Raw genomic sequence first — 22,273 nt, forward strand, 5'->3', positions numbered from 1 at the left:
AAGAATACCCATTACTTTTCTATTCATTTGGATACAGAGGGAAATATTAGACACGAGAGAAGAATGTGTGTCCATACCATAAATACAGAATGTACTTTTGGGGAGGAGAACACCAAGCCATTTTCTGGAAAAACTGGGTGAGAAGGTAATACTGTTTGGAGGTGGTTGTTTTTTAGACAAATCAGTTTAAAATGCAAAATAGCACCGGCAGTCTTCATGAGTTTCTGTACAAACAGGTGGAGAAGTAAAGCTTTTCCTTGGACTTTACTCCCATAGAGATGTTGCAGTCCTTAAAAATCGAACTTTTCTTTGTGCTCACTCAACTTCATGACCACAAATAAGAGTTTAATAAGGTAGCCTAAGTCCTCCTGAGAAACTGCACGGGGAGGTTATAAAAATCCTCTTTTTCCAGTCCAAATATGTATTCGTTTACACTCTGAGAAAGGTTCAGAGAGGAGACACAAGCCGAAGGCATTAGAACCACAACCTACACGTGACTTCTACTGGGGGACCATGGTAAAAAGTACATTGGACGCCACAGAAAAAACGGTCTATTGAGCAGGAGATTCCCACTCTTTCAAAGGGTGATCTGAGGAGATGATATTTGGTAGAGTATGGCCTTCATCCTTCTCTAAGCAGCCAGATAGCACATTTAGAACAAATGAAGTAAAACATACAAGAGAGAGAGGGAGTTTGAAATGCTTTACTAATCCCAAGGTCTAGTTTCTCATACTATTCACTGAATCTATATCTCCTTTCCAGCGATCTGCCGCTAGGTCTCATGGGCTACTCCGTATGCTGCAATCCTGGAACACTGAATCTACGTTACTTTTGTAGGAGCTGCCATTGAGGGATCTGCTGAGAACTACTGCTGTGGGATTCTCTGAAATTATGGTGGGAGTGGGGGCTGCTCATATTGTGAACAGTGAAGTATGGAGCTAGTGATTGATAAGCCTTTTTTCATTGGTCTAAACTCATTTTGAGCTGAGAAGCAAAAATGTAGGCCTAAAAACAATTGCTGTTGCTGTACCAACTTCTTGCCACACTACCTGCTGTAACAAGACAGGAAGAAAACTGTGGATTACAGGGTTCATTCACGTGGAAAGAGGCAGAACTGGAGGAGCAAAGAATCAATGTGATTGTGGTAACCTTCCCCACGTGAAGACACAGGCAGGTCAAAGTCTTTTCCAGGAGACTAAGTTTGAAAATCCTGTACAGTAAAAACATGGTTAGAACTCTGTTGTGATTGAATCAGAAAACTACCGATGTTTGGCTGGCCAATGAGAATGAGGCTAAACAAAACTCCATGAAAACAATGTTCTTATAATCATTTTAATACAAGTTACTTTAAAATGGGTAATGCTTACATTTACAGTAATAGAAACTGCTGAAGACTTAGCAATTCTGAAAATCAGGTCACTTATTTAGGTGCCTAAATATGGAAATAGGAACCTAACTTCAGGCACTTAAAAAAAAAATATCTTGGCCCAGAATTGTAAAATAGTTCAAAGGATTTGTAGAAATATTACCTTTTATTTAAAATTCAAAAGGATCCCTAAATGTCTATCTAGTATATTCTCCATCTTAATTAAATTTCCTATTATGGCAACCAAGCTAATTGAAGCATTTTAGAGATTAGTTAACTGTCAGAAATTATGCAATTAGGCACTGCATTCGGAAAATCTGCCATCAGTGCAAACCTTGTCTGAAGGCTAACACAAAAAATAGCCAGACACATAATTAAAGCTCTGTCACTAATTTTCACAGACTGGAAGGAATCCTTAGAACTAATTGGTTTGCACAGTGGTCTTAAAGAAAGACTACATTTCAAATAAAATTACAACACTCTGATTGTGGTTGGCAGGACTTCTGGGATTCTCTGGTTTATAGTGCAGAATCTCCCTATACTCATGAACCACTGGTTCTAAGTTTAAATTCAAAACCCAATCCCATAATTATCACTTGTCTAAACACAAAACATTATCTTGAATGTATATCCTGTCCATTTCAACAAGTATGAGCAGTGACTTGCCATGCAATCATTATATAAAGTCTTTATATAATCCTTGAAGTCAAATATTTCATTTGGAATAAATCATTTTAAAAATTCTATAAATCAGATCAGTAATTTTAAAAAATCTCTTCTCAAAACAATAACACTTCAATAGAGTCCCTTCCAAATTATTAGTGAAGAGGTTTAGACAATCTTTAAATATTGTGGGAAGGGGATAATGGCAAAAAAGGTAATAAAACCTTGATTATTTATAAGAAAAGTAAATTAGGGTAAACATGTAAGTTTACTTCTGTAACCACAGTCATTGTTTCAGAGAATGAAATGATATAAAAACAATGAGTTATAGGTATGTTACTACTAAATATCTGTCTTCTGCTTACTGAGAGAAGTCTAGAAAAATACGAAATCATGTCCATTCCATTAGGTACTTATTAGAAATAATTACTGTTTCTTATTATAATGCAATAAAGTCAGTTGATTAAATTGCGTGCACACACAAACACACACGCACACACAATGTCTTGATTTTTTGTCAGCTTAATTTGGCCCAGTGCTCAAGAGAATAATCTCTTCCTCAGTAAACAGCATAAACATCTTTATTAAGCGGCCTAGGAAAGAGGTTACTCTAACTTACTAATTGAAGCAGTGTTCCAGCTAAAGTCTTTTGCCATCCTCCAGTTAAGAAATCATGAACAAAACATGTTTTGATTGTAGTTATAGGAAAGTGCACAGATTGCTTTCCTGTAACCCTGTATCTCCTAAAGATGCAAGTCTTAAACAGATTGTCTGTCACTTGGAGGCCATATCTGTCAATAAATTAATTTATTAGTTAGGGCTGTGGTTGAAACTATGTACAACCATTAAGCCAGCACTTAAAAATGCAATAGTCATGTCCACAACTTTGAAATGATCTCTCTCTGACTGAGCCAGTAGAGAGGTTGCACTGAGGTTTATCACCTGGTAGTGAATCCCAACCTAATCCACTTTTGAGCTTGTCAAGCAGTTGCATATTAAATACACTTAACAGAATACCACTTCTCGATGACTGAACTGTATGTGAAGGAACAGCAGACCGTCACAAACAACTAAGATTAGAAATGAAATCCAATCCTCATCCACAACCAGCTGCCCTACATGGTGTGCTACAGGGTCCTCGCTGGGCTGAAAACAATCTTTGCCTGGCATTTGCTCATACATACACTATTTCTTTTCAGATTGCCTTTTTTGAGAAAAACAACTATCTAGAGGAGTTTATAGAATCATAGAAATGTAAGGTTGTAAGGGATCTCAAGAGACCATCTAGTCCAGCACCCTAGAGCCAAGTATACCTAGAATGGTGTAGTATTGTGGATAGAGTAATCTTTTACTTAAAGATCCATCCCTTTCACCCCTTCTCATAAGTTGTTCAAAAACTCATGACTAACCTATCCTTTGACCTCTCTGGGTATATCTACACTGCAATAAAAGACCCACAGGCATGGCCACAGCTGGCCTGGATTATCTGACTCAGGCTTGCAGGGCTCAGGCTAACGTGCTACAAAATTGCAGCAGGGTGAGAAGGTCTCAGAGTACATCTACACTGTGATAAAAAAAAATGTAGCACCAAATCTCAGAGCCTGGGATCAGCTGACTTGGACTAGCAGGGCTCGGGCTGCGGGTCTAAAAATTGCAGTGCAGACATTTGGGCTTGGGCTGGAGCCCATGCTCTGAGACTCAGAAGGGAGGATCTTACAGGATGGGGTCCAGCCCAATCCTGAACATCTAACATTTAAATTTTATAGCCCTACATCCTGAACCTCGCAAGCCTGAGTCAGCTGACCTGGACCCTGAGACTTGGTACCATGGGTTTTTTTTTTTATCATAGTATAAACATACCCCGAGGTCTTGCTGCAAAACCAAGAGATACCAGAATTGTCATACTTGATATTTCTCAGAAAGAAAGCAAACAGAAAAATCCTAAAACCCAATCAAACCTATTAGGCCTCTTTCTACATCAAGAAGAAAAAGGACACAATCCACTTAAAAAAAAAAAAAAAAACTTTGCAAGCTACATAACTGCTTTAGGTAACTGATCTCGTATCCTCTGGTAATGTACACAAGCTCCTTCCCTTAAAAACTGACCCATTACATAAACACATTAACCTCCTTGAGATAGTGGCAATTAAGCACTGTCCCAGTTAATAGAAGCTCCTTGAACATCTAAAAGAAATGACCTCCTTCCCCCACACAGCTTGCAGATCTCCAACCCCAGTTGATGGTGTGTGTCTATTACACAAAATCTTGTAAGGACTGCAAGGGCACAGCCATACTCCCTTCCCAGCACAGCCAGTATAACATGTACAATCATCTGTAGCAGTAGAGTGTTCACATCTTCCCCATAAGGGCTTGGGGTCATCTAGTTCTGCCTACACTAGGGTGTTACTAACCTCCGATATAAATGAGGACCTCCTATTTCTCTCCCTTATGCTGCTCCAAATCTACACTACTCCTGATAGGGGAACATATCTGACTTTCCCCACCTACTATTCTGGTTTAATTTTATTCATCAAAACTACTGCATGTCTGGAACTTCTGAGGAAACCTCAGTACTCTGATTTCACAAACTCTCCCAAATTCTGCACTAACTTGTAATACAATAGAATCTCAGAGTTATGAACACCAGAATTACAAGTCAACCACACCTCATTTGGAACCGAAAGTGTGTAATCAGGCAGGAGCAGACAACAAAAAGCAAATACATTACAGTACTGTGTTAAATGTAAACTACTAAAAAAATAAAGGGAAAGTTTCCTTATCTTATCAAATCTTTTTTGAAAACTTTCTATGCTTGTTTCATTTAAGTTAATGGTTACAAGCAGTATTTTTCTTCTGCACAGTAAAGTTTCAAAGCTCTATTAAGTCAACGTTCAGTTGTAAACTTTTGAAGGAACGCCCACATTTGTTCAGAGTTATGAACAACCTCTATTGCTGAGGTGTTCATATGTGTGAGGTTCTACTGTATTTGAGTGGAGTAGGATAAATTTAGCCATCTAAATCTACTGGATATTTTCTCAAACATTCTTAGAGGAAATGAATTAATGGAATTTTGAAGGGATATCCAGTATAGAAACTTCACTTGAGGTTCCCCCGATTAAGAGTTAAATTGAGTTTTGCACTTGAAACAGGGGTTCAACCACTTTGCTACATATGAAGAATACAGAGTATCCGCCACAGAATAATAGCACTTACTCTCCAAATATAGAACAAATTTTCATATATATATGAAATAATAAAATAATAAACAAATATAATATAAATAAACCACTTGTTTATTCTAAAACCACTGGTTAATTATATATATAAAATTAACAAGTGGTTTTATGTGTTAAAATTAATTTTTAAAAATGTGTTCTTTAAAACATTTAGCATCCTGTGTCAAAACATTTTTGTTTCAAATCTTAATGAAAAAATGCAGATTCATCAACTTTCCTCTATATTTAAAACACTGAAATCTTGCACATTTGATTTTTTCCCTCTTTTTCTTCAAAACTAAATACTTCCCCTTCAGCCAGGGCTGACAAATAATGTTTTCCTACAAAGAATTCCTTGAAAAAGTGCCCTCTTTCAAAATGGCTGCCACCTCCCTCCTGTTTTGTGTAAGAGTGAGGTTAAGGCAGCCTTCACTTAATATGTCCCCTTTTCAAAATGGCAACTGCCTCCCATTGTTCCCAACAGCAGTTAAACCCAGCTGCACTGGCTAAAGAGCCACCATCTTTCTTGGCGGTTGCTTGGCTTCTCTTCTATTGGGAACGTCGGCAAGCAGAGGCCATTTTGAAAGAGTGCAAATTTGTTAAAGGACAGCCTTTAGAGTTAATCTCTTTCAGAACAAGATGTGAGAGCAGCCATTCTGGAAGAGGGCAATTCTTAGTGTAGTTCTCTTTATAGAAAAGACCACCACACCTACTGCAAGAGGAAGGTGGAAACTAGTATAATATGTATGTATGTGCCTGTGAATGCGCATGCAGGGGAACATGGAAGTAGAGTTGGGGAAGACCAGCCTGGTTGACCAGACCACTGCAGAGTGCATGTCTTCAAATAATTAAACATATTATATGGTAATATTTCTTGGTTTCCTGTTAATTTTCATATATGAAATTTTAATAACTTTTTAAATCTCAGGAAACTTCCAGACAACAGCCACATGAAAGAAGAGTTAATTACATAGTAGCTGTTTTTTGAGTTGCGCTGTCCACATAGATTCCATTTCTGATGTGCACAGATCCCATGTATGTGCGATCAGTTACTTTTAGTCAGTCAATGACAGGTTTCAGAGTAACAGCTGTAGCTCAGGAAAGCTTATGCTCAAATAAATTGGTTAGTCTCCAAGGTGCCACAAGTACTCCTTTTCTTTTAGTCAGTGGTTTCTGTTGGGGTCAGACCCGCACCCTAGTGCCCCTCCACCCAAGGGCATAAAGGGTGAAATAAGCCCAACTGTCCCTCAGTTCCTTTGCTAATACAGATTCCAAATGGTATAGAACACTATATATGGGGAAAGAGGGTGGGTCAAGGAAACCATGTGGATAACACATCTTGAAGAACCACAGTTTTTGCAAGGTAAGTAAACCTTTTTTCTTCTGTAAGTGATTATCCAAGTGTATTTCACTTCTAGTGACTAGCAACCAGTGACTTCATCATAGTCAGAAGGTGGGTGTTACAAGTTTTGTTTAAACAAGACTTGCAGGATAGCTCTACCAAACCACGCATCAGATCTTGAGGCCTCAACGAAGGAATAGTTCTGGGTCAAACTGTGGACTGCTCTACCCATAACATTTCAAAAGAAGCTGGTTAGACTGCCTGAGCCCTGGTGGAATGGGCTCTAACCTGCATAGGTGGATCTTGTCTAGATATTTACGATCTAATAAAGTGGATAATGCATGTTTTGAAACTTTATCTGCAAATGTCACAGTCTGGGGGAGCTACTGAAGAGACCTGTCCTGTTCAGGTAGTATGAAAGAGTCCTGACCATGTCAAGGAGCGCAGTTTGATTTCCTCCAGGTCTGAATGGGCTTAGGGAATAAAACTGGAAGGTGAATCAGCTGCTTTAAATTAAAATCAGACACAATATTAGATAAGAACTTGGGGTAAGGCCTGAGAGTCACCTGGCCATTAGGCAACACCATATAAAGTGAACCAGCCAGGAGGACCTAAATTTCCCCTATTCTACAAATTGAGCTGAAGTTATGGCTACTAAAAAGGCAGTCTTCATAGACAGGTGGTAAAAAGAATAGGTAGGTCAGGCTCAAATGGGGATCTTATTAAGCCACATAACACTGTGTTGAGGTCACAGGACTAAGGGAAACATGTATGAAACCTCTGAGGAATCTAGCAACGGTAAAATGGAAAAATATATTATGACCCTGAACTGGAGTATGATAAGTTATTGCTGGTAAATGTACTCTTATGGAGCTAATACATGAAACATTCAGGACTATGGCTACTAGATACTCCGGAACAGCAGAAAAAAACCCAATGGTTTCCATGGAAGACAGATGACATTGTGCTGTCCAAATGGAAAAATCTCAATTTAGTTACATAAATTAGTCAAGTGGAAGTTTTTCCACTATTAACCTAGATGTTCTGGACTTTTGGAAGAACAGCTTCTTTTGGTGGCAGTTAACCAGCCAGAATCCAGGTGGTCAGATGTAATGCTGCTGGACCCATGTGTAAGAACATAAACACTCTTCCTCAACCAGGTGGACATAACGTGTCAGGCATCCTAATATTTTACTGAAATCCAGTCATTATTTGAATAGGAGAGCTCATCAGTGCAATGGTTGTGTTAGTAAGCTATACCAAGGCAGAAAAACCTTTGGTGGAAGACATACAAAGTGTAGAGGTGACTCCGGTTCTGTGGTCACCTTGAGATCATTCAGTACCAAGAAAGTCTTTGGTACCAAGAAAGTCAGTGACAAAAACATCTGCACTGTGGAGGTGATGTTGGAGTCCTAGTCACTGAGGCTATTGGTAATGAGTACAATGGCACAGACATTAGTACTGAGGAGCTGGTAATGGAAAAAGTGCAAACCATGGCAGCAGCCAGTGCTGCAAGTACTCTGAGAGTTGCTGGTGCTGAGGTGTCAGAGGGAACTGATATGGGTTATGAACCATCCTTTCCCTGAAGGGCACGAGTTGATCTAGAAACTTGATGGGTTTTATGTCTCATTTTAAGGTGATGTTTGTCTGTGTTCACCCTGGGAGTGATGCTCCCTCCTACTCCTTTCTGACAACAGGTAGGTGGAGGAGTTCTTGACCATTCTGAACTCAGTAATAGGGGATTTCATTCTCTGAAAAATAAGCTTAGAAGCTCAGAGGAGACCTGGGGCCCACTACAGCACTTGTTTAAAGAAACCTGAGGGGGGTAAGCAGGAATTTTAGCCTGACACTCTGAAGAGGCCCTCATCCAACACTCCAAAAAGAAAAGTTTGAGACTGGCCCCCCTGGCTTTGTGTCCTCTTGGAAAAGGAGTGGCCAAATGTACATTTATCAGGGATATGTCCCTGGCCAAGAAAGACAAGGCACTTAGAGTGCTCATCACTGAGTGGCATAGCAGCCTTACAAGAAAGATAAGTTTTCAATTCCAAGGATTTAGTCTCAGCCATACTGGTTAGATACTTGGTACCAGGGTTAACCCCAATTTAATTTAAAAATCCTAATTTAAGAGAATGTGTGTGTGTGTGGGTCGTCTTTTACCAAAGTGATCAAGCTACGACAACTATTAACTAACTACACTAACTAACTAAAATGATAATAAAAAAGTAGCCTAACAACTAATTGCACAGTGTTCAGAGTAAGCAGACACTGCAGGAGCTACATCTCACTGCCACGGGTAATAAGAAGGAATTAAGGGAAGACTGAACCTGCTCTGTTTTATTATGCCCTATGGTGGGGCATCTAGGCCCCAGACATAATCCCAGGAGACATCGCTGGTCAAAAGAATCTAATCTCACACATGGGGCATATATGCACCCAGAAGCTGAAGCCACATGGACAATCACTTGAACACAATGGAGTTAAGGTTAAGTATATAGCAGTAAATAAAGGGTAAAACATTACAGGGATGTTGTAATTATCTCAAAAAGAAACATTTGCAATTCAAAGTCGGGTGCAAAATGCACAGTTAAGGAACACCAACCTTTACTTCTATCTGCACTAGCACCAAGAGGGAAAAAAAGTGATGCATCTTCAATTTAACCTAATATAGGACTACAAACACTAAAATGTACTGATCATAATTGCAACTGTATTGCGTGGTGTCACTATATGACAGAGTTAAGGCTGTTTGAGTGCCTTAACTGTGCATTTCTATTCCTTAATACATTTTCATTTCTTTTAAGTTTATCCTTAATGTTGAAGTTCCTGGGTTTGTAAATTGTGGTTTTGGCATAATGGAACAGTTCTCGAATGTTTTTACCCTGGAGCTACAGATACGTAATCAACTGTAACTTCATCGTAGCACAGTTTATGTCTGGGAATATATTGTAATGTTAAAAATGAAACAGCAGGCTCTATTGTATAAAATATGGTTTTAAATATGGTTTTCCATTCTAGTTCAAACGTTTTCTATTGTAAGACAAATGATATAGTACTGGAGAACCTTCCATTTAAAAGTTACTGTGCGTCTTATTCATTTTCTTTGTTATTGTTTTCTAAGAATTCTCTTTTAAAAGCTAGGTGTACCTCAGTATATTGACAACCCTACCAATTATTACCATACTACATGCAGCTACAGCTTTAGGCAATAGGTTAATTAACAAACACCAATTTATTTTCTAACATATATTGCCATCAGCAATGAAGAGTATGCCTTGGGAATAGTTTGTGAGAACAGATTTAATGAGGAACATTTAAAAGACATCATAAAATACATTCATTGCTCACCCTGTGGCAATCAATCTTCAGTTAGGTATCATCAGGTGTGGCAACAGGACATACTTTGTCATATGTGCTAACTATATGAATCTATTAAGAATCCTTTTGGTCGATCACTCAATTGATCCTAAACCAGTGCCTACATTCAACTCTCTTTCTTTACACAGGCCTAAGAAAATTACAGGAAACTACAGGTACCTATTTAAGATTATGTGATATAAAGGAGGGGGTGTTTTTGGTGGGGGGGGCGGAGGAAAACGGAGGCAAGGGCGATATAGACTGAAGATCTAATTCATTAGATACGCTGTCTCTAGCGAAGGAAGACCATATGAGACTCCCATTACAGGGAGGTCACTTGTGAGATATAAAACACACATCCTCAGCCTTCGTAGCAACAGACCTTTAGACCTGAACTCAGATATCACCCAGCTGAGCAGCGTGGAACAGCCGAGCAGCACACAGCAGGAGTTTGTCTGGGATTGGTGAGTATCCGAGTGTGTGTTTGCTGAGTGAGTATCTGAGTGTGTGTTTGCTGGGAGGGCAGTTTGAAAGCCTGAGCGAGTGCCTGATTGGGTGGTAGCCCGCAGGGGGCGGGTACTGGGGGAGTCTGTTTGTTTGTTTCAGGGAAGCCTGGCTGTTTAAAAATAGCCAGAGCTCCCTGAACCAGCTGAGCGGCGGCGGACCAACTGAGCAGCGGGGAACAGCAGCGCAGCACACAGCAGGAGTTTGCCTGGGAGTTTGCCTGGGGTGAGCCCAGTGAGGCTTACATCTTGCCAGCTTCTCTGAGAAAGCTCATAGTAGGAAGGTGATATGAAGGGGGGTGCTATTGTGACCTGCACTGGATGTGCCATGTTTGTCTTTCTTCCACAGGACAGAAGCGACTTTGTCTGTACAAAGTGCAAGCTAGTATCCATATTGGAAGAGAAGATTGAAGGTCTGGAGCAACAGATATCGACCCTGCGTTGCATACGAGAATCTGAGGATTTCCTGGACAAAAGTCAAGATATGTTTCTATGGGCACAAAACTCTAAAGATTTAGAGCAGGTTGCACAGCGGAGCCAAGAAGCCAGTGAAGAAGCTTGGCAACATGTGACCTCCAGAAGAAGGGGGAATGTCCGGGTACCAGCAATGCAGACACAGGTAAGTAACCGTTTTCATGTTCTCTCCACAGGTACCATTGCAGAGAGTGGACCAGATGATACGTCTCGGGGGAGAAAGCAGAAGGAGACTCCGCTGGTTCGAAGGCATGAGATGCGACGTCCTGAGGTTGGGGGTTCCATGACCACCACTCCCAAGAGAAGGAAGCGGGTGGTGGTGGTCGGGGACTCTCTCCTCAGGGGGACTGAGTCATCTATCCGCCGCCCTGACCAGGAAAACAGAGAAGTCTGCTGCTTGCCAGGGGCTAAGATTCGCGATGTGACGGAGAGACTGCCGAGACTCATCAAGCCCTCGGATCGCTATCCCTTCCTGCTTCTCCACGTGGGCACCAATGATACTGCCAAGAATGACCTTGAGCGGATCACTGCTGACTACGTGGCTCTGGGAAGAAGGATAAAGGAGTTTGAGGCACAAAGGTGTTCTTGTCCATCCTCCCTGTGGAAGGAAAAGGCCGGGGTAGGGACCATCGAATCGTGGAAGTCAACGAATGGCTACGCAGGTGGTGTCGGAGAGAAGGCTTTGGATTCTTTGACCATGGGATGGTGTTCCATGAAGGAGGAGTGCTGGGCAGAGATGGGCTCCACCTAACGAAGAGAGGGAAGAGCATCTTTGCGAGCAGGCTGGCTAACCTAGTGAGGAGGGCTTTAAACTAGGTTCACCGGGGAAAGGAGAACAAAGACCTGAGGTAAGTGGGCAAGCAGGATACCGGGAGGAAGCACAGGCAGGAACGTCTGTGAGGGGAGGGCTTCTACCTCATACTGAGAATGAGGGGCAATCAGCAGGTTCTCTCAAGTGCCTATATACAAATGCACAAAGCCTTGGAAACAAGCAGGGAGAACTGGAGGTCCTGGTGAAGGCAAGGAATTATGACGTGATTGGAATAATAGAGACTTGGTGGGATAAGTCACATGACTGGAGTACTGTCATGGATGGTTATAAACTGTTCAGGAAGGACAGGCAGGGCAGAAAAGGTGGGGGAGTAGCACTGTATGTAAGGGAGCAGTATGACTGCTCAGAGCTCCGGTATGAAACTGCAGAAAAACCTGAGTGTGTCTGGATTAAGTTTAGAAGTGTGAGCAACAAGAGTGATGTAGTGGTGGGAGTCTGCTCACTGGACCAGGTAGATGAGGATTTCTTCTGGCAACTCGCAGAAGCTACTAGATCGCATGCCCTGGTTCTCATGGGTGACTTTAATCATCCCGATATCTGCTGGGAGAGCACTACAGCGGTGCACAGACAATCCAGGAAGTTTTTGGAAAACGTACGGGACAATCTCCTGGTGCAAGTGCTGGAGGAGCCAACTAGGGGGAGAGCTTTTCTTGACCTGCTGCTCACAAAACGGGAAGAATTAGTAGGGGAAGCAAAAGTGGATGGGAATCTGGGAGGCAGTGACCATGAGTTGGTCGAGTTCAGGATCCTGACACAGGGAAGAAAGGTAAGCAGCAGGATACGGACCCTGGACTTCAGGAAAGCAGACTTCGACTCCCTCAGGGAACTGATGGGTAGGATCCCCTGGGGGAATAACATGAGGGGGAAAGGAGTCCAGGAGAGCTGGCTGTATTTCAAAGAATCCCTATTGAGGTTACAGGGACAAACCATCTCGATGTGTCGAAAGAATAGTAAACATGGCAGGCGACCAGCTTGGCTTAACAATGAAATCCTTGCGGATCTTAAACATAAAAAAAGAAGCTTACAAGATGTGGAAGATTGGACAAATGACCAGGGAAGAGTATAAAAATGTTGCTCGGGCATGTAGGAATGAAATCAGGAGGGCCAAATCGCACCTGGAGCTGCAGCTAGCAAGAGATGTTAAGAGTAACAAGAAGGGTTTCTTCAGGTATGTTGGCAACAAGAAGAAAGCCAAGGAAAGTGTGGGCCCCTTACTGAATGAGGGAGGCAACCTAGTGACAGAGGATGTGGAAAAAGCTAATGTACTCAGTGCGTTTTTTACCTCTGTCTTCATGAACAAGGTCAGCTCCCAGACTACTGCGCTGGGCAACACAGCATGGGGAGTAGGTGGCCAGCCTTCTGTGGAGAAAGAAGTGGTTAGGGACTATTTAGAAAAGCTGGATGTGCACAAGTCCATGGGGCCGGATGCGTTGCATCCGAGAGTGCTAAAGGAGCTGGCGGCTGTGATTGCAGAGCCATTGGCCATTATCTTTGAAAACTCATGGCGATCAGGGGAAGACCCGGACAACTAGAAAAAGGGTAATGTAGTGCCCATCGTTAAAAAAGGGAAGGAGGAGGATCCTGGGAACTACAGGCCAGTCAGCCTCACCTCAGTCCCTAGAAAAAATCATGGAGCAGGTCCTCAAGGAATCAATCCTGAAGCACTTACACGAGAGGAAAGTGATCAGGAACAGTCAGCATGGATTCACCAAGGGAAGGTAATGCCTGACTAATCTAATCGCCTTCTATGATGAGATTACTGGTTCTGTGGAAGAAGGGAAAGCAGTGGATGTATCGTTTCTTGACTTTAGCAAAGCTTTTGACACCATCTCCCACAGTATTCTTGTCAGCAAGTTAAAGTAGTATGGGCTGGATGAATGCACTATAAGGTGGGTAAAAAGTTGGCTAGATTGTCGGGCTCAACGCGTAGTGATCAATGGCTCCATGTCTAGATGGCAGCCAGTATCAAGTGGAGTGCCCCAAGGGTCGGTCCTGGGGCCGGTTTTGTTGAATATCTTCATAAATGATCTGGAGGATGGTCTGGATTGCACTCTCAGCAAATTCGCAGATGATACTGAACTAGGACGAGTGGTAGGTACGGTGGCAGGTTGGGAGAGGATACAGAGGGACCTAGACAAATTGGAGGATTGGACCAAAAGAAATCTGATGAGGTTCAACAAGGATAAGTGCAGGACCCTGCACGTAGGACGGAAGAATCCAATGCACCGCTACAGACTAGGGACAGAATGGCTAGGCAGCAGTTCTTCGGAAAAGGACCTAGGGGTGACAGTGGACGAGAAGCTGTATATGAGTCAACAGTGTGCCCTTGTTGCCAAGAAGGCCAATGGCATTTTGGGACGTATAAGTAGGGGTATTGCCAGCAGATTGAGGGACGTGATCATTCCCCTCTATTCGACATTGGTGAGGCCTCATCTGGAGTACTGTGTCCAGTTTTGGGCCCCACCCTACAAGAAGGATGTGGAAAAATTGGAGAGAGTCCAGCGAAGGGCAACAAAAATGATTAGGGGACTGGAACACATGACTTATGAGGAGAGGCTGAGGGAACTGGGATTGTTTAGTCTGCAGAAGAGAAGAATGAGGGGGGATTTGATAGCTGCTTTCCACTACCTGAGAGGTGGTTCCAAAGAGGATGGTTCTAGACTATTCTCAGTGGTAGAAGAGGACAGGACAAGGAGTAATGGTCTCAAGTTGCAGTGGGGGAGGTTTAGGTTGGATATTAGGAAAAACTTTTTCACTAGGAGGGTGGTGAAACACTGGAATGCGTTACCTAGGGAGGTGGTAGAATCTCCTTCCTTAGAAGTTTTTAAGGTCAGGCTTGACAAAGTCCTGGCTGGGATGATTTAATTGGGGATTGGTCCTGCTTCGAGCAGGGGGTTGGACTAGATGACCTCCTGAGGTCCCTTCCAACCCTGATATTCTATGATTCTATGATTCTCATATAAGGTTTTTATATTATATTTTCAACATATGGAAGTTTTTCAACTGCATTGACATAACACAATGTGATTCCTATAAATAAGGAAAAAGTAGTATATGGCTGACTGCATGGTTTTTAAACCACTTTCATTGGAACCTATAATTTAACATTCTTCTTAAAGCTTATTCAAGTAGAACTTCATTAATTCATATTTACAACTAGACAACTGACCCATTACATAGTTTTGAGTGTTATAAGTTAGTAAGAACAAGAAAAAAGCAGGGTAATTCATTAAAGGAACTACTTTATTCATTTGTCAACTGCAGGTTAGATTTATTTATATCTTAAGGTACGATAGCGAAGTGTAATAGAGTATTTTGTAAAGACACTAAAATTTAAGAATGTGGTATCCAGTACACTGTTAAATCTTTGTAAAAATGCTGAGACCACCAAATCTGGTGCAGATTTCAGGTGTGGAGTTCAGCAAAGTGCAGAATAAAGACTTTCTACTGAATTCTAAAATGATAGTCACAATCTTCTGTTACAAGAGTAAATGAAGATTATGCTTGGTGGTGGCCAACAGCTCCATGAAAGGTTTCACTTACATATTCTCCATATGTCTCCTGTGCTGGAGGTGGTGGCAGAGGCCGGTAGCCTGCAGGTGGAGGTACTCCTCTTGCTCGGGGGGCTAGAAGTCCACGACCACGACTGACAGGACCTCTACTGGGAGGTACTCCCCTGGGAGCTGGTGCCCCTCTTGGTACACCTGCTGGTGGGGGTGGCACTCCTCCACGGCCCCTATGAACAAGATGATAATTCTATTAAATACAATATTCATACTCCTGGTTTTCCCTCTGCAAGGTTTCTCCCAGTAACTTCTCAATTTTGCTCCAGTTATCACTGCTACAGCTAGCTAAGAATGTTTAAAGGTTCTTTACAAAAGAGGCGAATTAGAGTTTGGCATTTGTATTTCACATTTTGATTCAGTTATTCTTAGTATGACAGTAATACCAAAGGCACAAGTTGCACTTAGGTGATTTTTCACTAATGTCTTGTGAAAGTTTCTGCTCATAGTGTATGTAGAAGCCTCCTAGTGAAATTATAGTAATCAGTCAGGCAGAAATAAAGGATTATTATTGGTTATATCATGTCCCTTAGATCCATGCACAGAGAAATCAAACCCATCTCCCTTCAGACCCTGTAAAGATGTCTCTGCGTGGTTCATGGAACATGGTGAAAGGAGAGACTGGGTGGGAACAGCAGTTGATTTTCTTCCCTTTCTGGCCCTATGGAAACTACATTAAAATATATAGCATAGCTGTACACTTGTGCTGTGGTGAAAGCTACAGAAACACATTGAATTTGCAAAATACAGCCACTTATCAGTGTTTCAAGCAGAGAACGTATAAATGCCCTACTTCAAGAGCTTTATAAGATTCATATATAAAATTCCAGGTGGAGTTCAAGGTGCTGGCTTTAACCTAAAAAGCCTTTGGGGTTCGAGGAGTAGTTACATTAGAGAATACACTTGCCCACGTGTGTGGTTTATGATAGCGGTAAGCTGTGTGCTGGTGTGTGAAGGAGTACAGTTATGTACTGCTTGGTGGCTTACCTTTTCATTTCCTTGCTTTTATGATTTAGTGTCTGGCATGTTTTTAATTGTTCAAGTGTAGTGAATGAAGGTGGGGAGAAGTTACCCAGAGCTTTGTCACAGAAGTGTAGCCGCTGACACAGAAGCTGCACTTCTGTGGCAAATAAAACCTTCTCCATTGTAGGATAAAATCCAACAGAAAAGCAGAGATGTTGAAGGTAAAGATGTTATGATTGTGATGGATAAAACAATTGATAGGTGTGAAATATAGATAGTAAGTCAATTCTTCAGAAGTACTTACCCTACACACAAGTTTTAGTCAACCCCCTTTTCTTGTTCTACAGAATTTATATCTGAGGATATGATGCGGGGAGTGGGGGGAGGTGAGGAAAAACCTATATAAAAATCTATACGTCTCTTAAATGTAAAAAAAAAAAAAAAAGATAGTGGTTAGCTACCAAACTACTACCTTCTTTGCTTAGCTTGTGTATTAAAATTGATGATGGATGACCTTTGAAATGCTAGCAGAAAGACCTAGACAAACAGCTTATTTCTTCCACATAAAGGATTTAAAATGTGCACTTGGTATTCTGATTCACTTATCTATTGCCAACATCTTATAATACATCTAGAGTAACATCAACAGAACAATACATTGCATTCTCTACCAAAAGTAGAAAAGTAATTCATCCCAAAAGAAGTAGAGGAGCAAGAGTGACCCTTGCAATTACAATCTGACTATTAGAGAGAATAGATTCTAGACAAGTCTGACTTGGGCAGAAATGTTTCGACTCATCTGATATGATATAAAATAATGAGGGTCAGACTTGTCTTGTGGATAACATATTGATGATCTGGGATCTATACACACTTCCTGTGTAACCCGGATTAAACCACAGAACCACTCTGCACCTTACTTTTCTTATCTGTACAACTGTTTTAATATTGTCTTACATCACAGCTGAATATATTAATGTATGAAAAATTGTGGCACTGGCTGAGAAACTTAGAAGTGCAAAGTTTGATCATAATCAGAGTAGATACATATGCAATTACTCATAATAATTAATCAAAATAGCAAAGGGCAAAATATTTTGAACAGTACAATGAACAGTATGATTAACTGGTGTGGTCTGCTGAGTACTTACTGGTCACAAGCTGCTAGCTGAAGCTCTTACTTTATAGCTGCTTCTACAGGGTTTGCAGAAGCAGCTTTAAAGGAGAAACAGTAAACCTAGCACTTTCCACTAAGGGATGCAAAGAAAGGGAGAAGAGCTTCATGTCACCGGAAGGGTCAGTGCCAGGAGATATCAGCAGATATAGACCAAGAGCCAGCTGCAGTGCCAGACCCAGAAATTTCCTTAAAGATGTACTTCAGCAGAGAGAAGTAGTCAGGGGTGCAAGAGACCAGGCAGATACATGCAGGGAAGTGGAGGTGGAGGATGGGGAGGGGAAAAAACAAAATAAAAGGATTCTTTCACGAGAAAGTAAACTATCTAAAGTTTATTAATTGACCAAATTCTACAGCTGTTACAGAACTGGCATGAGATCATGAATTCCCTCCCTTGGGCTTGCCTTCCTTTCCCCTCCAGACCGACTCTCCCTGGTCACAGACACAGAAATTTCTCCCCTGCCCTTCTCTAAACCTCTCCACTTACACCAATGATCTTATCCCATCTGCCTCACATGCACGCTCATCCCTCCCATCACTTTTCTCCTTAACCTCTCACTTTGCTCTTGTTCTTTCCCTTCACAATACAAGCACGCTTTAATCTCTCAAAGTTTAAAAACCCCATCCTTGAACCTACTTGCCTCTCCAGTATACCACTCTAGCTCCCTTTCATGTCTAAGTTCATTGAATATGCTGTCTACAATCACTATCTGGAGTTCCTCTCCTCCAGTTCAATCCTAGACCCTCTTCAATCTGGCTTTTACCCCTTGCATTCAACCGAAACAGCTCTCAGCAAAGTTTCTAATGACCTTTTCCTAGCCAGAAAAGACTCAGGTCAAGGAAGATAAGGATGGAATACTGTCAGCCACATTCCACGCAGCTGACCATGTTCTTGAAATTTTGTCCTTCCTTGGGTTCTGTGACTCTGGACTCTCGTGGTTCTGCTTCTATCTCTCTAATCTCTCCTTCATAGAATCATAGAAATGTGACCTAGAGAAGTCATCAAGTTCAGCCCCCTGCACTGTGGCAGGAACAAGTGAGCCTAGACCATCCCTTTCAGGTGTTCGTTTAACTTGTTTTTAAAAGCTTAAAATGATAGGGATGCCACAACTTTCCTTGGAAGCCTATTCCAGAGCTTAACTACTCTTATAGTTAGAAAGTGTTTCCCAATCCCTAACCTAAATCTCCCTTGCTGCAGATCAAGCCCATTACTTCTTGTCCTACCTTCAGTGGACATGGAAACAATTGATCACTATCGTCTTTATAACAGACCGTAAAACATATTGGAAGACTTAACAGGTTGCTCCTCGGTCTCCTTAAGACTAAACATGCTCAGTTTTTTCAACCTTTCCTTACAAGTCAGTAAACCTTTTCTAAACCTTTTATCATTTTTGTTGCTCTCCTCTAGACTCTTAGCCAATGTGTCCACATCCTTTCTAAATTGTGGTGCCCAAAAAAGGACACAGTACTCCAGCTGAGGCCTCACCAGTGCTGAGCAGAGTGGGACAATTACATCCTGCTGCTTACATACAACACTCCTGTTAATACACCCCCCAGAATCATACTAGCCCTTTTTGACAGCTGCATCACATTGATGATTCATTCAGTTTGTGGTCACTATAAACCCCAGACCTTTGTCAGCAGTACTACCTAGCCAGTTATTCCCCATTTTGTAGGTGTGCATTTGATTTTTCCTTCCTAAGTGAAGCACTCTGGGCTTGTATTTATTGAATTTTATCTTGTTGGATTCAGACCGACTCTCCAATTTGTCAAGGTCATTTTGAATTTCAAACCAGTCCTCCAAAGTGCTTGCAACCCCTCTCAGCTTGGTGTCATCCGCAAATTTTATAAGCATTCTCTCTACTCCACGATCCAAGTAATTAATGAAAATATTAAATAGTATGGACCCAGGACCGACCCCTGTGGGACCCCACTAGATATGTCCTCCCAATTTGACAGCGAACAATTGATAATTCCTCTTTGAGTACTGTCTTTCAACCACTTCTGCACCCACCTTACAATAATTTCATCGAGACCACATTTCCCTAGTTTGCTTATTAGAATGTCATGCAGTGCTGTGCAAAAGCCTTACTAAAATCAAGGTATATCACATCTATTGCATCCACCCTATCCACTAGGTCAGTAATCCTACCAAAGGAAATTAAGGTGATGTGGCATGATTTGTTCTTGACAAATCCATGATGATTCCTTATAACCTTTTATTACCCTTCAGGTGCTTACAAACAGATTGTTTAATAATTTTCTCCAGTATCTTTCCAGATATTGAAGTTAGGCTGACTGGCCTATAATTCCCCAGATCTTCCTTGTTCCTCTTTTTAAAGATATAATAGAACCTCAGAGTTACGGACAACTCGGGATTGGAGGTTGTCTGTAACTCTGAAATGTTGTAATTCTGAAAAAAAAAGTGCAGTTCCGGCTCCAGATACAGCAGCTGAGCACCCTACTCAGCCCCAGCATGAGTTTGCAAGCTTATCCCCCTCCGGGCAGGGTGTGCGTGTGAATTTGCGTTTTTCCCCTCCTGGAGGGGGTGAAAGCTCCAGCTGCCTTGGGCTGGCAGCCCCAGCTTCTTGCTGTAAGTGGCTATCCTGTGGGTGGGGGTGGGAACAGGAAGCCCAGATGTGCCTACCTTTAAGATGCAATACTGGCATAGTACAGCACTTGCTTTTTTTTTTTTTTTAATCTCTGCTGCTGCCTGTTTGGTTACTTCTGGTTTCACATGGTATCCGGTTGACTGGTCAGTCCATAACTCTGGTGTTCGTATCTCTGAGGTTCTATGTTTACCCTTCTCCAGTCTTCTGTCCTCCAGGAGTTCTCAAAGATAATTGATAACAAGATTAAGAAAGTAGCTGAAACAAATACCCTTGGATGAGTTTCATCAGGCCCTGTTGACTTGAATACATCTAACTTATCTAAATATTATTAATTCATCAATATTCTCTCCCTATTTTTGCTTGCATTCCTTTCCCCTGGTTGACAATATTAATTAATTGTGTTGAGTATCTCATCATCAACTTTTTTTAGTGAAGACAGAAGCAAAATAGGCATTACAAACCTCAGCTTTCTTGATGTCAACAGTTATTAGCTCTCCTTCCCAGCTAAGTAGAGGACCTACACTTTCCTTTGTCTTTCTCTTCCTCCTAATGTATTTAAAGAACTTCTTCTTATGGCCTTTTATGGCCCTTGCCAAGGGAATCTGCATCTCTCCTGCCATCCTGTGCAGAAGATCCTGGAATTGGCGGTAGTCATCAAGCGATGCTGAAGCCACTTTCGCATCACGTGAGGACAATGGGAATCTCTCCTGCTCCAGCAGTACTGTGTGAACCGGATTGAGCAGCTCTTCTTGTGCCATCGGTTCCAAGTGTCTACTCAAAGGCACCCAAGATGGTGAAATAGACAATATTTCTCTGATGGAATGGACAGGTTCTGAGAGTAGGTATTGGGGCCAGGATCCCCAATAGGGCCAGCATGACAGAATCTGGAGGGTGTTGTGGGCCCCACGGTGCAGGAAATGAGTGACTCCATGGTGTCTAGAGAGGAGGATGGTGGGGTCCATAGTGGTGGTACCACTGGTGCTGGACTTAGACTCCATAGTGGGAGGTGCACTCCTCGCTGCTTCAGGCTGATGTATGGGGGTCTGAATGAGGTCTCATGGCAACTTCCATGAGGTGCTTCCAGAGGTGGCTGAGAGCCCGGCCTTCTTGGATATGGCTGAGGAAGGCCTGAAAGATACTGCACCTGGATGAAATATGGACTTCTCCCAAACAGTAGAGGCAGTGTTGATGTTTGCTGCTGACCAACAAGGAACATGGGCAGGAGATGCAGATTTTAAAGCCCGGGGTCTTTGGCATTGTCCAGTACCCACATATGGGTAGAGGGGTGTGTGTGTGGGGGTATTTACTTGGAAACAAATCCCCCAAAGTAGCCCCAATTCTACTCCTAAATCTAGTGAACAACCAAAACTATAAAAATGTAAAAACAGTAAAATACTCTAAACTATGTACAACTATATTGTTAATAAGTGCATCACACACAAAAGGACACCAATAGTTCTGACCTGGACCATGAGGCAGTGAGAAGAAACTGGAGACATGGTCAGTCTGTCCCACCCTTTATCACCTTGGATGAAACCATGAAGTGAACCAAGTGCGTATGCATGGATCAACAGTCACTACTACTTTCAAAATCTCCAGTTCTGGGCACATGTGTAAACCCTCAGTGGAATACAATAAGGACCATCATGTGAAAAAGAACATGTTCTTATATAAAACCATATACGCTGGATACAGGATTGTCATTTAACACTCATCACACTGCATCATATGTGAAAGTGTGACAAACAGAAAAACTAGCATCTTCATTATTATGTTAATTGAAAAGAAACCTTCTGGGAACCATTTTTGTGGGAACCTTATTCTTTACATATTATTGTTTCTTGACTATATTTCCTATTTTGTTTTACTAGATTTGAAGGGTAATGAAAAATGGGGAAAAGTATTACTTTCAAAATTGTGTTGAAGGTCACAGACTAGTTCTATCCGTTTATACAATTCAGTAACTTTTTAAACTGACATCATCATTAAACATATTGAGGAAGAGTTGGATTTTTTGTACAAAATATTGAAAGGTAGCTACAGCACAGATTCTAAGTAGTATTCAAAGTACCATTAAATTATATGAACAATAGAAAGCAAAAAGATCCTTAATCGGATACAGACACAAAAAGAAGGAATAGTACCATATAAAGACTTATTTTTATACTTATTACTCCCCACCCCCACTTTTTGTATGAAGAGTATTTCTAAT

The 22,273-nt window shown here is 41.6% G+C and overlaps 1 protein-coding gene across 3 annotated transcripts in view; it reads right to left on the reverse strand.

Annotated features, from left to right (window-relative positions):
• Positions 1-22,273, reverse strand: part of KHDRBS3 (KH RNA binding domain containing, signal transduction associated 3) — a 199,377-nt gene that overhangs the window by 52,728 nt on the left and 124,376 nt on the right. For all 3 annotated transcript variants that reach the window (XR_014710530.1, XM_084621354.1, XM_084621355.1), the window contains exon 6: positions 15,293-15,485. Coding sequence is in view for 2 of the 3 variants with exons in the window: in XM_084621354.1 (XP_084477480.1) it covers positions 15,293-15,485 (193 nt within the window). In the remaining variant the exon portion in view is untranslated. The remainder of the gene's footprint in view (positions 1-15,292; positions 15,486-22,273) is intronic.

This window comes from Lepidochelys olivacea, assembly GCF_965140295.1.
Source record: "Lepidochelys olivacea isolate rLepOli2 genome assembly, chromosome: 2".
In the NCBI taxonomy this organism is placed as follows: domain Eukaryota; kingdom Metazoa; phylum Chordata; order Testudines; family Cheloniidae; genus Lepidochelys; species Lepidochelys olivacea.